The sequence below is a fragment of the Bufo bufo genome, chromosome 3 (assembly GCF_905171765.1).
Source record: "Bufo bufo chromosome 3, aBufBuf1.1, whole genome shotgun sequence".
Taxonomy (NCBI): domain Eukaryota; kingdom Metazoa; phylum Chordata; class Amphibia; order Anura; family Bufonidae; genus Bufo; species Bufo bufo.
This window is the reverse complement of record NC_053391.1, coordinates 483955869-483972846: the sequence shown is the minus strand read 5'-3', so window position 1 is coordinate 483972846 and position 16978 is coordinate 483955869. Positions and strand designations below refer to the sequence as shown.

The following is a 16978-nucleotide window of genomic DNA, read 5'->3' as shown; positions in this document are numbered from 1 at the left end:
GCAAGAATAATGCAATCTGCAGAGCTATCAAAGCCTTCAAAAGTACTAAAAGCCTCAAAGATCCCATTATAAGTCAATCAAGGTAGTGTTAGTGTCTCAGTGAGAACTGTATTTCTGATTTTTGGGCATGATGATACTCTTTACAGAGGATGTAAATTGAAACAAGTTTTAATGGACATCTGCTGTAGAGAAGGCTATCATTGCCAGAAATCAGAGCTATAGCTGATTCTCACTGAGACACTAGCTATACCTTGTTTTGTTCCAATACTCGAGAGGAACAAGATAATCTGTTAGACCGTACAGTGACCAGCTCAACATCCTGCATGTTATGAAAACTGGTGTGGACCCACTACGCCACTGACCGGTTATACCCTGGTGGGGAGTGGCTAAGTATCTACATGGTCTTCACTAGAGTTTCTAATGGTGAGGATAGGCTTGGGCTGTTAGGGTAGTTACCAGGTACAACTCTAGATCAGTCAGTGGCAGCTGACCAGGGGGTCACAGGTACTAGTGCAGGCACCGAGGGGGAAAGACGTAGTCAGGAAGTCCGGAGTCAGGGCAGGCAGTGATCAAGCAAAGTCGGTAATCGTAGTCCAAGGTCAGAGGTAGGCGACAATTAAGCAAAATCCGTTTAATCGAGAAGCGGGGTCTGGTACACAGAAAAGCAGTACTTCCAAACAATTTCACACAAGGGACTAGACTATCTAGTGACCAAGATTGCTGAGCCAGGAAGTACCTATAAATACTTCCTTCAACCCAGCCGTAGGCTGGGGAGATAGAGGTTGTGTACGTGCTGCCTCACAAAAGGATGAGAGAGACACGCCTGTGCATGCCCTAACAAACAGTACAGGACTCAAGCAGGAAGTACAAACAGTTTAAGCTACCTGCTGCCCACGCTTAACAGCACGGCAGTAGGGGGGAATGAGAGAGCCCGTGCCTGTGTGTAGGGCCAGCAGCGCAGGCATGGAGCTCTGGGCTAACACTGCACTAAAGGCTACAATGCAGTACCAGGTTACCGGATTTCGGCACTTTATAGTACACCATTGATTACACCGCAATACTTTTTTTTTTTTTTATGCTCTATTATATGTTAATGGTCAGGATTTCCTAGTGATAAATTTGAAAATTGATATGTCATGGGTCCTTTAGGAACAGAAGCAACAATGCTAATGTGAACAGAGCCTTATTATAATTAAGAATCTTTTCTCCCATGGACAAAATAAAGGCATGCTAAAACCGCTACTTACTGATCAGTAATATGTAATCCTAATTCTACCTTGTCCAGTGTGGCTCAATTGTGTAAAACACCATTGACACCATTGACCATCAATAAGATATCAATATGCTAAACCAGGAAAAACCCTTTAAGTGATCATTCTTTTGAGGATTCCACCTTGAGGAGCTTCATTCTTAGTATGTTGAATTTTCAACACCATAATTTCCTTACAACACAACTGAGAGGGAATCCTGAATGCTGGGTCAACAAAGACAATGAGTGCATCTACATCCTTAGACATAATATTGTATCAGAGGACATTGAACACATAGTTTTAGAGCCATTACCAGAGCGTTGCTTTCTTGACATATTTCCTTGACAACAGTCTGTGCAGAAAGTCCCTGAATACCGTTCCGACTCTAATAAGGTCAAAGTAACCTTTCTGGCTTTTGACTGTATGTACCCTTTTTCTGTTCATGTTACTAGAGAGGTTTGTTAGCAATCTCAAGAAGTACTAAATAAATTGATTACCATATGAATATGAGAGAAAATAGGACAAGGCAAGTGTACATCATAGCACATGCCTGCCAAGGATCAGTCACTTGTTCTTATAGATGATGCTTTATTTGTTTGGAAATTGATGTGCCGTAATGTAGGATCCTTTTAGATGGGCTGATGCAGAGCCACTTTAAGCATCCGGTGATGATAAAACAAGTCAATCGGCATCATCAGCCTCCTGCACACGAACGTATTCGTTCCGTTCAGTGCATTAGGGACCGCAATTTGCGGTCCTCAATGCACAGCAGCCTCCCTGCAGCTGCCGGGATGGATCCAGACCCATTCAACTTGAATGGGTCGGTATCCATCTGTTCCGCAAAAAGATAGAGCAAGGTCTATCTTTTTGCGGAATGGACCTCCATGGAAGTACTCCGTAGTGCTTCTGTAGTGTTCCATTCCGTGCTTCCGTTCCGCATCTCTGAATTTTCTGACTCATTCAAGTGAATGGGTCCGCATCTGTGATGTGGAATGTACACGGAATGGTGCCCGTGTATTGCGGATTCGCATATGTGGTCTGCAATACGGCAACGGGACACCTACGGTCGCGTGCAGGAGGCCTAAGGAAACTTATTTTTTTCTTGGCAACTGATCTCCGCCCTGTGTATACTGGTCAGTGAACATTCTTCCACCCAGTCATTGGCCCATATTAAAGGGCCTTTATTGCACAAATCTAATTTAATCTTATATTATGTTGTACCATTCCTGGCAAGATCCAGGTATACCTTTATTTGCTTACCTTAGACCCAGTTTGGTTGAACCTCATTCCTGCCTCGTCCCTTGTGCTGTTGTGTCTTCTGTGCATAAATTGAGACATATAGCATGATCTGCTGGGCTTCTTACTGGTTATCCAGTTTTGATCAAAGTCTTTCTGATATCCCATTCTGAACTGATGTGCTTTAAAATGAAGTACCATACTTTAGGTTCACTTCACTAGCAGCCACCACTCTTGTAAGGCTTTTCTCTTGGTTTCATGTCTAATGGGCTTGCACTAGAAATACAAGATACGATCTATTGATCTGATGTTTCATGATATGGTTGTTGAGCAGTTCTGGTGCTGATATTGCTTCCAGAGACAAACTTTATATATTTTATAACCAATACGGTAGCAGATGCTTTTTTATACACAAAAGGGAAGATTTTAGCAAGACTGGATAATGTGAAAACAGGAATAATTATTAATGGCAACCAATCATGTTGCTGCCTTTAATTTTAGAGGACATCTGAAAAATGAGAGGTGAAATCTGATTGGTCGTTGTTGGCAACTGCTTCATTTTTCTTTACACCAGCTCGATACAGCACTTCCCATTGCTATTCTGTAAGCTGGGGAGGCTAAGGCTATATTCTGCCGTGCGGCTTAGGAGTGTGCAGTGGGAAACCTACACCAAACACATCCATTCATCCGTTGAAAGCTAAATAAGTTTCCTTTTAGCCTCCTTCAGGCTGGTATACATATTTATACCTTATTTAACCTTGTACAAACCTATAAGTGATTACACATTTTTATACATCAGCAACATATCCTGCTCCATAGACATTATTTTTACATGCAGCCTATGGGAGACATATGCCAGTATATGTTCAAATGATCAAACATGATATGAACAAAGTCTAACTGATGTACTCCTGCTGAGTGCTTGCTGTTCCCAGATTAAGACACTTCCTAAAACCTCCAGTTCACTGGCAGGACAGACATGTGACTAGACTTCAGGGTTACTCTACTAATCTTCTACTAAACTTCTACTAATCTTCTACTAATAGTGAAGTGCATGGCTGTATTCTAGATTTTATGTGCTTTTTAACAATAGCTGTGGCCGAAATGGTCAAATTCACCAATTAGAATCAATGTCCACATACTTTTGGCCACTTAGTGTATCAGTAGCTGGTGCAATGACGGGGAACGGAGATTGCGCCGTCCCCCGGCTTTGAACCCCTCAGATGCCGTGTTTATCCCTGATCACAGCATCTGAGATGAAAAATGAGGGCTTACATGGGTTAATCATTTGAAAAAAGAAATAATACTCACCTTATCCATTTGAGAACGAAGAGGTCACTGTGACCATCTTGATTGAAGATCCCGCGTGAAATCTCGCGCTGTGCATGATAACGTTATTATGCTGGCCGGCGTGGTGAGATCATAGGTCACCGCGCACATTTTCCCTGAAATTCGGATCGAGGTCCACTTCGATTCGCTCAACCCTAATTATCATGGTTAAATTAGTCCTTACATGTTACATTCATTGGCATATGATGAGTGTGGGTGTAGCAGACGTCTGTCATGATATACAGTACAGACCAAAAGTTTGGACACACCTTCTCATTCAAAGAGTTTTCTTTATTTTCATGACTATGAAAATTGTAGATTCACACTAAAGGCATCAAAACTTTGAATTAACACATGTGGAATTATATACATAACAAACAAGTGTGAAACAACTGAAAATATGTCATATTCTAGGTTCTTCAAAGTAGCCACCTTTTGCTTTGATTACTGCTTTGCACACTCTTGGCCTTCTCTTGATGAGCTTCAAGAGGTAGACCCCTGAAATGGTTTTCACTTCACAGGTGTGCCCTGTCAGGTTTAATAAGTGGGATTTCTTGCCTTATAAATGGGGTTGGGACCATCAGTTGCGTTGAGGAGAAGTCAGGTGGATACACAGCTGATAGTCCTACTGAATAGACTGTTAGAATTTGCATTATGGCAAGAAAAAAGCAGCTAAGTAAAGAAAAACGAGTGGCCATCATTACTTTAAGAAATGAAGGTCAGTCAGTCAGCCGAAAAATTGGGAAAACTTTGAAAGTAAGGGCTATTTGACCATGAAGGAGAGTGATGGGGTGCTGCGCCAGATGACCTGGCCTCCACAGTCACCGGATCTGAACCCAATCGAGCTGGACCGCAGAGTGAAGGCAAAAGGGCCAACAAGTGCTAAGCATCTCTGGGAACTCCTTCAAGACTGTTGGAAGACCATTTCAGGGGACTACCTCTTGAAGCTCATCAAGAGAATGCCAAGAGTGTGCAAAGCAGTAATCAAAGCAAAAGGTGGCTACTTTGAAAAACCTAGAATATGACATATTTTCAGTTGTTTCACACTTGTTTGTTATGTATATAATTCCACATGTGTTAATTCATAGTTTTGATGCCTTCATAGTCATGAAAATAAAGAAAACTCTTTGAATGAGAAGGTGTGTCCAAACTTCTGGTCTGTACTGTACATAAAAGATATATAGCAGAAGCCGTGTAAAATCTTGGCTATCCTCGCAGTGGATATTGATTTTTATGATTTTCTGAGGTCAATGCTGGAACATTTTTTCTTAAAAAAAGATATTAATGATAGAAAATCCCATGTGTCTGACTAAAACCTATGTAGAAGTCCGCTACAAAACAACCCTCTTCCATCATACTGTGATATTTCAGTTTGGCAGCTGTGTAGAGTTACCCCTATGACATAATGCTCAATATTTTTTGTTTATCGGACAAACCTATTTGATTCGACAATGGAACGCACACCAGCTTCCACAATGAAGACTAGTTGGAAAGAATGAGTTAAGCAGCAAGATATGCTCAAAGGAATAAGATCTTTTTGAAAACCTTTCAGAATACTGAACGGGTGCCCTAAGGGCAACAGTTGTTTAAATGCCAACACACACGCTCAGGTCTATATGCGTGTATTGAACACAAAATGACTGCTTGCACTTCAAACACAGCAGCTCCACCATAATCCTCCCAGTCCTATTCGCATACTTTAGTAATGTATCCTCATGATACTAACATCACTTGTGAAATAGCTTGATAGCTTTAATCAGCTAATTAGGAACTCTAGGGATGCAGCATTTTCTAAAATAATCACAGAGACTAAAACAGTCCAAGTATAATTTAACTTGATTGACTAGATGTATCCTCCTTATAAAAGGGCATCAATTGCTATGTTCTTCCATACAAGAAAGAAAAAAGCAGAAGGATAGTGAATGTAGGATGAAATAGATATCTAGTGCAGTCATGTATTTGAGTCACTGATTGCCTCTAGTTGTGTGCATGTAATGATGCCTGTCTGATCACCTGAAATCATCAATAACTGCATGCTGTGTCTGGTGGTGGCGGGATGAACACCCCTGTAGAGTCATTTTGCTTCTAAAATTATAAACATAAGTTCTTTGACATCATTGCCACCCTTCCTGAGGCATGCGGTGATAAAACTTCCAAACTGCTCACAATCCTTTTCAAATAAAGCGCAGATCCATTTGATTTCTTTATAGCCCTGTAGAGGAGAGGTGACATACTGTAGAATTGCTTTACATTAGATGAATTTCCATGAAATGATCTCCTCTTTTTTGCAGCACTGTAGATTATCTAATTTTATCATATGCTGTACCGTTTTCAGAAGTTGAATACCGGCAAACCTTTGAAAAGGAATTCTAACCCCTTCAGGGAGGTGCTGTAGATATTAGGGAAGTGCATTATGAGAAATTCTACAGTAGATGTTTTGGTAGAGTAGGAAACATACAGAGAGTTTACTTCCCTTGTGTGTAGCCCTTAAATTGTTTGCACACATTTTTATGCCTCTCACAGACTTGTTATAGCTGCAAATGGACTTTAAAGTGGTTTTCTGGGAGTACAATATTGATGACCTATCCTCCGGACACCTGGCACACCTGGCAATTGGCTGCTTGAAGAGGCTATGGCACTCCAGTGACTGCTGCTACTTCTAGGCTAGATCATCAATATTGTCCTCCCTGAAAAACCCTTTAGTCCTTCTTCACGCAGACATGCTATTTTTAGTGCTTTTTTACATTTTGTAACAGTTTAAAACAAGCATTTTTCCAGTGTTTTTCAAGTTCTGGGAGAGGGAATAAGAATGGGAATAATGCCAGAAAAATGGCCATAACAGGAGTATGCTAAGTATTGAACAAAACACCACTGACCACAAAAATGCTGCCATCAAAATGTTTTGTATGTAGTGCTTTTTACCTTTTACAAGATATAGCTTAGATCGAGATTGTCCTCTACCATTTGTATTTTGGATCATTTGTAAGAATGATCCAACCATGGAAATGCCAAATAGGGACATTGGGGGTCATTTATTAAGACCGGCTTTTTAGACACTGGTCTTAATAAACCCTATCTGTGGCGGTGGATCCGCCGAAGTTATGAAGAGTAGCATGCCTCTACATAACTTCAGCGCATCCAAGACCAGTCTAAATGTAAGCCAGCTTCCTGGCTGGCTTACATTTAAACCATTTTCTACACCTGAAACCAGACGTAGAAAATGATGAATGAGACAGACCTGTCGGCCACCTAGCCTGGCCTCAGCAGGGAAAAGTCACAGATTGCAACACAACTAACCGTGCATGAATTTTAGTAAAATAAATGACCCCCATTGTTTTTACCACTTCAAAATAAAAATCCAATTGGAGCTCATAATTATTGATGAGTGGGAGGTGCCATATTCGATTTCTCAATATTTTGCGAATATTCAATTGAATATTCGTCTTATATTCATCGAAATCGAATATTCGTCATTATTCTATTTATTGAGAATAATATGCAATTTAATTATTTGCGTATTGCGATTTTCTTTTAACTGTATAAGACAACTTTCCTATTGGTTGGCTATGGCTATGGCTAATATGTGTATTTTACGAAAATTCGCTATATTGCTATATATTCTTGTTTTAGAATATTCCGAATACTCTAAAAAACAAAGTTATAGCAATATAGTGAATATTTGTAAAATACACATATAGACTGCAATTTAGCTAATATAGTGCTATAATCTTTTTTTTTTATAGTCAATTTTTTTTTGTCTCTTCTGAACTTCAGATTTGGAAAAAATTAGCTAAATTGCAGTCTATATGTGTATTTCACGAATATTTGCTATATTGCTATAACTTCGTGTTTTAGAATATGACGAATATTCTAAAAAACAAAGTTATAGCAATATGGCGAATATATTTGTCTTTTTTTTTCCAATCTGTACAGTTGTTCGCATACTCCTCCCCGACAAGCGTCCCCATCACCATGGGAACGCCTGTGGGTTAGAATATACCATCGGATCTGAGTTTTCACGATCTCAGGGAAAACTCAGATCCGATGGTATTTTCTAACCCACAGGCGTTCCCATGGTGACGGGGACGCTTGTCGGGGAGGAGTATGCGAACAACTGTACAGATTGGTAAAAAAAATGTGAATATTCTAAATAGCGAATATATTCCCTATATTGCTATATATTTGTTTTTAAAAATATTCGTCATTTTATTTTCCATATGAAAAGATGATTCCTTCCTGCTTAAGTTGCTTGTGGGCCAATTCTCGCCAATTCTGGACTCATTGACCCACAAAAAAGAAGCAAGGAGGAATCATGTTTTAAGATGTTAAAAAATGACGAGTATTCGATATAGCGAATATATAGCACTATATTTGAAATATTTGCGAATTAGTGAAGTTGCGATATTCGCGATTAATATTCGCTATTCGAATATTCGCGCTCAACACTACTCATAATCAGATGATGCCATACACACATAGTTTTAGCCTTCCATTGGCTGAGAAAACATCATCTTTGCTGTAGGCATTGGATAGGTATCAGTCATCATAAACAACCTTTAGGCCACAAGTATACAATATGGAGAGGTTTCACAAAAGTTTTTAGTGGCATTTCTTTTTTTTGTGTTTTATGTCTATCTGGCAGCTTTTCACCTGCTATAGAAAAGTCTGTGGGAAAAATGCCAAAATCCCTAACATACCCAAATCATGCTTCTTTTCAAACAAAGGTCACAGATGGCAAAACACTACTAAAAAAATCTGTAACATCTGTCCGCAGCATTTTTGTTCTAAAAAGCTATTAAAAATGCCAACATAAATGAGATATAAAGCCTTCAAATTGCATTGTGTGAATCCAGCCTTAATATTTATGGCTAGCTTTAGGATTATTTCTCTTAAAAATGGAAATACTGGCTATTACTGAAGACTTATCACTAGGTAAATGCTTTGTCTCTGACTACAGTTGCAAGAAAAAGTATGTGAACCCTTTCGAATGATATGGATTTCTGCACAAATTGGTCATAAAATGTGATCTGATCTTCATCTAAGTCACAACAATAGACAATCACAGTCTGCTTAAACTAATAACACACAAAGAATTAAATGTTACAATGTTTTTATTGAACACACCATGTAAACATTCACAGTGCAGGTGGAGAAAGTATGTGAACCCCTAGACTAATGACATCTCCAAGAGCTAATTGGAGTGAGGTGCCAGCTAACTGGAGTCCAATCAATGAGATGAGGTTAGAAGTGTTAGTTACAGCTGCCCTGCCCTATAAAAAACACACACCAGTTCTGGGTTTGCTTTTTACAAGAAGCATTGCCTGATGTGAATGATGCCTCGCACAAAACAGCTCTCAGAAGACCTACGAATAAGAATTGTTGACTTGCATAAAGCTGGAAAGGGTTATAAAAGTATCTCCAAAAGCCTTGCTATTCATCAGTCCACGGTAAGACAAATTGTCTATAAATGGAGAAAGTTCAGCACTGCTGCTACTCTCTCTAGGAGTGGCCGTCCTGTAAAGATGACTGCAAGAGCACAGCGCAGACTGCTCAATGAGGTGAAGAAGAATTCTAGAGTGTCAGCTAAAGACTTACAAAAGTCTCTGGCATATGCTAACATCCCTATTAGCGAATCTATGATACGTAAAACACTAAACAAGAATGGATTTCATGGGAGGATACCACAGAGGAAGCCACTGCTGTCCAAAAAAAACATTGCTGCACGTTCACAGTTTGCACAAGAACACCTGGATTTTCCACAGCAGTACTGGCTAAATATTCAGTGGACAGATGAAACCAAAGTTGAGTTATTTGGAAGAAACACACAACACTATGTGTGGAGAAAAAGAGGCACAGCATGCCAACATCAAAACCTCATCCTAACTGTGAAGTATAGTGGTGGGGGCATCATGGTTTGGGGCTGCTTTGCTGTGTCAGGGCCTGGACGGATTGCTATCATCGAAGGAAAAATTTATTCCCAAGTTTATCAAGACATTTTGCAGGAGAACTTAAGGCCATCTGTCCACCAGCTAAAGCTCAACAGAAGATGGGTGTTGAAACAGGACGACGACCCAAAGCATAGAAGTAAATCAACAACAGAATGGCTTAAACAGAAGAGAATATGCCTTCTGGAGTGGCCCAGTCAGAGTCCTGACCTCAACCTGATTGAGATGCTGTGGCATGACCTCAAGAAAGCGATTTACACCAGACATCCCAAGAATATTGCTGAACTGAAACAGTTCTGTAAAGAGGAATGGTCAAGAATTACTCCTGACCGTTGTGCACGTCTGATCTGCAACTACAGGAAACGTTTGGTTAAAGTTATTGCTGACAAAGGAGGTTCAACCAGTTATTAAATCCAAGGGTTCACATACTTTTTCCACCTGCACTGTGACTGTTTACATGGTGTGTTCAATAAAAACATGGTAACATTTAATTTTTTGTGTGTTATTAGTTTAAGCAGACTGTGATTGTCTATTGTTGTGACTTAGATGAAGATCAGATCACATTTTATGACCAATTTGTGCAGAAATCCATATCATTCCAAAGGGTTCACATACTTTTTCTTGCAACTGTATATTTGCACCTACAGTATAGTCTAACAGCACATATAGGTAATGATACCCTCTTTAGCAGGCCTTTCCTATACGTTCCCCAAATTCTTACATCCATATTGACTCCTGTGATTACCTGTAGGAGAATAATTATGTCTATATTTCTGGTAGGAACCTGTTGAAAGAGAACAAAACCTTCCTTCTAATACTGTACATACTCTTGTATAATTGTACAACAGATTATTACTCTTTTAGACCTTTATTGAGGCATAACTAGTTTCCCTGAACAGTTACGGAATAAATGAGGGTCATTTAATTGACCCTTCTTGCCAGGACTTGCACTGACAAAACAGCTCTCACAAAGGAAGCAAAGCCCATAAGTACAGAGAAGAGGTGGATTTTTTTTGTTTGAATATCCGTAATTTGCATGATTACACAAGCAACAGCTCGTTATAGACAAGCTATGCTAAAATTTCAGTGAATTAAAAGCCATTTTCTTCTTTTTTTTCTTCTTTTTTTTATTGCTGTAATGCTGTAAATGCTAATTTAACAGCCAAGACTTGTATTCTTAGGTTCATAATAAGCAACAATACGTTGAACCTATTTAGTACTTTAATTAAAAATGACTAGTACGATACATCACCCCCCTGCATAGCTAGGATTTCAGCGAGATGAATCTAAACTGCATAGGAACTTACACATTTTTACAGATTTCATAAACTATCAATATGACTCTTAGGCCTCTTGCGCACGACCGGAGGGCTTTTTCAGTATTTTGCAGTCCGCGAAAAACAGATCCGCAAAAAATATGGATGACGTCCTTGTGCATTCCGTTTTTTGCGGAACGGAACAGCTGGCCCCTGAAAGAGCAGTACTATCCTTGTCCATTAGGCCTCTTGCACACAACGTTCCGTTTTTTGCGTTCTGTATATGGACCATATACGAAACCATTCAATTTAATGGATACGGAAAAAAATGGAAGGTACTCCGTATGCCTTCTGTTTCCGTATTTCCGTTCCATTCAAAGATAGAACATGTCCTATAATTGTCCGCATAAGGCCTCTTACACATGACCGTATGACTTTTTCAGTATTTTGCGGTCCGTTTTTCACAGATCTATTTTTCCATTTTTTGTTTCAGTAGTGTTTCCGCTTCCATTCAGTTTTGCCGTTCCGTTTTTTCATTTGGTTTCCATTTGTCATCCGATTTTTGCGGATCGCAAACGGAAACAAAGCATACAATAATGTTTAAACAGTAAGGGTACTTTCACACTTGCGTTAAAGTTTTCCGGTATTGAGTTCCGTCCTCGGGGCTCAATACCGGAAAAAAACTGATCAGTTTTACTCTAATGCATTCTGAATGGAGAGCAATCCGTTCAGTATGCATCAGGATGCATCAGTTCAGTCCGTTTTTTGGCCGGAGAAAATACCGCAGCATGCTGCAGTTTTCTCTCCAGCCAAAACTTCTGAACACTTGCCGGAATGATGGATCCGGCATTAATTTCCATTGAATTGTATTAATGCCTGATCCGCCCCCAAGAGTTCCGGCAAAACGGATCCGGATTTGCGGTCTGCGCATGCGCAGACCTTTAAAAATGTGAAAAAAAAAATACCGGATCCGTTTTTCCGGATGACAACCGGAAAGACGGATCCGGTATTGCAATGCATTTGTGAGATGTATCCGCATCCGGATCTGTCTCACAATTGCATCCGTTTGAGTCCGGAACTGCCTGCCGGAATCCTCTGTCGCAAGTGTGAAAGTACCCTAAGTACATAAAAAAATTGGGCTGAGCATAAAATTTTCAATAGATGGTTCCGCAAAAACGGAACGGATACAGAAGACATACGGATGCATTCCGTTTTTTTTGCAGACTTGAATGGAGCCACAGATCATTATTTGCAGGCAATAATGGGACATATGTTTGAGCGGAACAGAAATATGAAAATACGGAAACAGAAGGCATACGGAGTACCTTCCGTTTTTTTTGCAGATCCATTGAAATGAATGGTTCCTTATACATTCCGTATACAGAACGCAAAAAATGGAACGTAAACAGAAAAAAAAAATGTTCGTGTGCAGGTGGGCTAACGGACAAGGATAGTACTGTTCTATTAGGGTCCAGATGTTCCATTCCGCAAAAAACGGAATGCACACAGACATCATCCGTATTTTTGGCGGATTCGTTTTTTGCGGACTGCAAAATACTGAAAAATCCATACGGTCGTGTGCAAGAGGACATATAACTTCAAAATCAGAATCAAAGAGGTTGTCTCGCAATGATAACCTATTTCCATATGCCCTATTTGGGACACCCATTTATCGGCCACTAACAAAGGGTAGCTTTTGCTCTGGCAGACCTGGTTGGTTAGATAATGTCAGACTGTGCAGGCCCCCAACTGGTAACATCTATCTGGACCTTCATTGCAAATGGCAGGCAATTTATTCATAACTTGTCAAACTTTTTATGTTATTACTAGAGATGAGTGAAGTTTTAGAAAATTCGATTCGGCTGCTTCGATTTGTGACGAATTACTTTGTCACGAAGCACATTTTTTTGTAAGTAGCAGGCGAAATGACAGGGAGCTCCGATAGCGCCATCCCCCATGATTGTACCCCTCAGATACCACGTTCATACATCATCGAGGCATCTGAGTGTAAAAACTGTGTAAAATTAACATAAAAGAAAATTAAATCAAACTTACCGCCTCCATTTGCTCGTGACGGTCCCGCCGCCACCATCTTGCTTAAAGATCTGGCGCGAAATCTCGTGCGGCCCGAGATGAGGTCATCACACTGCGTCACTGTGCACAGGATTTCGGCCGAGATCTTCAATCAAGATTGTGGCAGGTGGCTCATTGCGAGCAAATGGAGGATATACGTATGATTTTTTTTTTTTCACACTATTTCAGGTTAAAGTTATTCACTACCACGAAGCACAAGGAAATTCAGCTTCGCAGCAAATCAAATTTATCCTGAAATTCGGATCGAATTCCACTTTGGTGGATTTAATTCGCTCAGCTCTAGCTATCTCTAGAATAAATTAGGACCCTTGTGGACATGCAGTTATCCAGCTGCATTTATTGCTCTATATCATTATTATCCATAAATTGTTCTTTATACAAAAAAAAAGTTACCACCAAAAAAAAAAATATATATTCTCAATGGGGTTAAGGTCTGGACTCTGTGGTGGCCAATCCATGTGTGAAAATGATGTCTCATGCTCCCGGAACCACTCTTTCACAATTTGACCCCGATGAATCCTGGCATTGTCATCTTGAAATATGCCCGTGCCATCAGGAAAGAAAAAATCCATTGATGGAATAACCTGGTCATTCAGTATGTTCAGGTAGTCAGCTGACCTCATTCTTGGAGCACATACTGTTGCTGAACCTAGACCTGACCAACTGCAGCAACCCCAGATCATAGCACTGCCCCCACAGGCTTGTACAGTAGGCACTAGGCATGATGGGTGCATCACTTCATCTGCCTCTCTTCTTACCCTGATGCACCCATCACTCTGGAACAGGGTAAATCTCAGCAGACCACATGACCTTCTTCCATTGCTCCAGAGTCCAATCTTTATGCTCCCTAGCAAATTGAAGCCTTTTTTTCTGGTTTGCCTCACTGATAAGTGTTTTTTTTATGGCTACACAGCTGTTCAGTCCCAATCCCTTGAGTTCCCTTCACATTGTGCATGTGGAAATGCTCTTACTTTCACTATTAAACATAGCCCTGAGTTCTACTGTTGTTTTTCTGCGATTTGATTTCACCAAACATTTAAGTGATCACCAATCACGATCATTCAGGATTTTTTTCCGGCCACATTTCTTCCTCGAATACGATGGGTCCCCACTATCCTTCCAGTTTTTAATAATGCGTTGGACAGTTCGTAACCCAATTTTAGTCGTTTCTGCAATCTCCTTAGATGTTTTCTCTGCTTGATGCATGCCAATGATTTGATCCTTCTCAAACAGACTAACATCTTTTCTTTCGACATGATTGTTTAAGAAATGAGAAGCAACTCATCGCACCAGTTTGGGTGAAATAACTTGTTGCCAGCTGAAAGATAATCGCCCATGCAGTAATTATAAAATATGAAGGCTCATAACTATTTGCTTAGTTAAATCCAGGTGGCAACTTTTTCTTTTGGACAGGCAGTGTATATCATAATCCTCTTCAGCTGGGCTGTACACATTTATAAGGGTACTTTCACACTTGCGTTATTGAATTCGGCAATCTGTATGCAAACGGATCAGTTTCACAAATGCATTTCAATACCGGATCCGTCTCTCTGGTTGTCATCTGGAAAAACTGATCCGGTATTTATATTTTTAATATTTTTAAAGGTCTGCGCATGCGCAGACTGCAAAACCGGAGCCGTTTTTCCGGAACACTTGGGGCCGGATCCAGCATTAATGCATTTCAATGGAAAATAATGCCGGCAAGTGTTCCGGAATTTTGGACGGAGAAAATACCGCAGCATGCTGCAGTATTTTCTCCGTCCAAAAACCGCACAGTGACTGAACTGAAGACATCCTGATGCATACTGATTGCTCTCTATTCAGAATACATTAGGATAAAACTGATCAGTTTTTTTCCGGTATTGAGCCCCAAGGACGGAACTTAATGCCGAAAAGTTTAACGCTAGTGTGAAAGTACCCTTAGTGATAGAGTCCTATCAAAATACCTGGAAACAATGTGGAATGCAATTCCTAGCCTTTTATCATCATGTATTTGGAATTATTAGCACTATAAATATGAATGCTGTTAATTTGGAGTGCGACAAGCCAATAATCGCCTAGGCAAATATTCCGCTTGATTTTGTACTTTACAATTGTAATTTAAATTGGTTAGTCACTAGGTTGAGGTTTTAAATCCTGCATGGAAATGCCAGATGGCATTGGTCCTGCACCATAGCTTTGGACCTGCTTCTCCCTCCAATGTGTTTATCTGGATAGGAATAAGCTACTTCTTGATTGGTGGCAGCTGCTTGGTGATTATTATAGAGAAAATAAAATATCTCCCATGTATATAGTTTATTAGACTTCACAATAGTCAGCGCATTGATATTCTGTTACACAGTAGCATTATGGAGACACTGGGGGAAATTTATAAAGACTGGTGTTTCATACTCAGGTCTTGGTATAAAGTACACTGGTTCATACCTCTTAATATTTTTGGTATACGGCAGGAGATCATTGCAGAAGAAACTGAAATCTATGCCAGCTAGAAGCTAATGGAGATTTCAGGTTTTACTTACACTAGTTTTATAGCGTAAATTTGATTACACCAGTTTTATAGCGTAAATTATCTTTAATTTGACTGCAGATTTAGACAAGTGGCGAGCATGATGTAAAATGGGGACAAGCGCATCATTCAGCAGGTTATGTCATCAAAACTCTGTCTTGCCTAGTTGTTCTTATATGGCAGGGCAGTTTATGAGCACTTCAGATAGCGGAAACCAGTTGTGATCGTTACTTCTGTAACTAGTATAGGCTGGACCAATCTCAGGCAACCCATTAGATCCCACCAAAACCAACTGCTAAATTTCAGCAAATGATCTTTGTACCAATTAATTGGTCAAGTATATTCCAAGTATAGTTCCCAACTTAGCTATGAATAGAACTTTTTTTTTCTTTAGGAAATAATTCCAATTGGGGCATATCTTCAAAACTGTAGTTCTTAAAATCAAAAAGTCATACAGAGCTGTGTTTCAAAATAACAAAGGGACACACCTTGGAGGAGGTGAAAAGGTTTGGGAAGGTCACATAACGACCATGGTTAGGTTCTTCACAGCAGTAGCTTAGCCTCCCTTCACATTAGAACTAGTCATGGACAGCTTACCTGTACAGCTCAGGGCACAAACAAGAGAAAAACGAATACTTGATGGCCAGGTTTTGAAACTAATGTCACAATATATCTGTATTTCAGATCCCCAGCTCAAGGGCATAGTGACCAGGTTATATTGCCGGCAAGGATACTACTTGCAAATGCACCCAGATGGAACACTTGATGGAACCAAGGATGACAGCAGCAACTCTAGTAAGTACCAGAAATCTCATTCTCTACTTCTTTATGTGAAAAATGTATACGGTTAATGATCAAGCTGTGTGGTTTAAAGGCAGCCATGTTATAATTAGTTTTGATTGCTAAGTTTATATACGTTTAGAACCTATATGCCTAGCATCAAATTGTATTTATAAATTACTGCTATAAGAGATTTACTATATAATAAATGGAATATATATAAATATATATATATATATATATATATATATATATTTGATTGCATTACTGCTATACTTACTATATGAAAATTAGAAGCTCTTTGCACACAGTTTTGATCAAAATTGTGTCTGTCCCATCTACCAACTACAAGGTGGCTTCCAACAGATGGGACCTACACTAACAGACTTGCCTCTCCTGGGCTTTTGGCTTACAAAATTCAGGACCATGTAGAATCCAGCTATATCACACTCTGATTAGAAGCCCTGGGTGACTGGGCATTATATAGTTGTATACTTATTTTTGAAGTTCTGAACAGGGTGTTATAGAGTATCAATATTCAACAGTGCATACAAATTTAACCTAAAGTTTTTCATGTTTCAA

General features: G+C 39.7%; 1 protein-coding gene across 3 annotated transcripts in view; it reads left to right on the top strand.

Moving 5' to 3' along the window:
• Nucleotides 1–16978, top strand: part of FGF14 (fibroblast growth factor 14) — a 607883-nt gene that overhangs the window by 425667 nt on the left and 165238 nt on the right. For all 3 annotated transcript variants that reach the window (XM_040425264.1, XM_040425266.1, XM_040425265.1), the window contains exon 2: nucleotides 16301–16411. In XM_040425264.1, the coding sequence (XP_040281198.1) occupies nucleotides 16301–16411 (111 nt within the window). The remainder of the gene's footprint in view (nucleotides 1–16300; nucleotides 16412–16978) is intronic.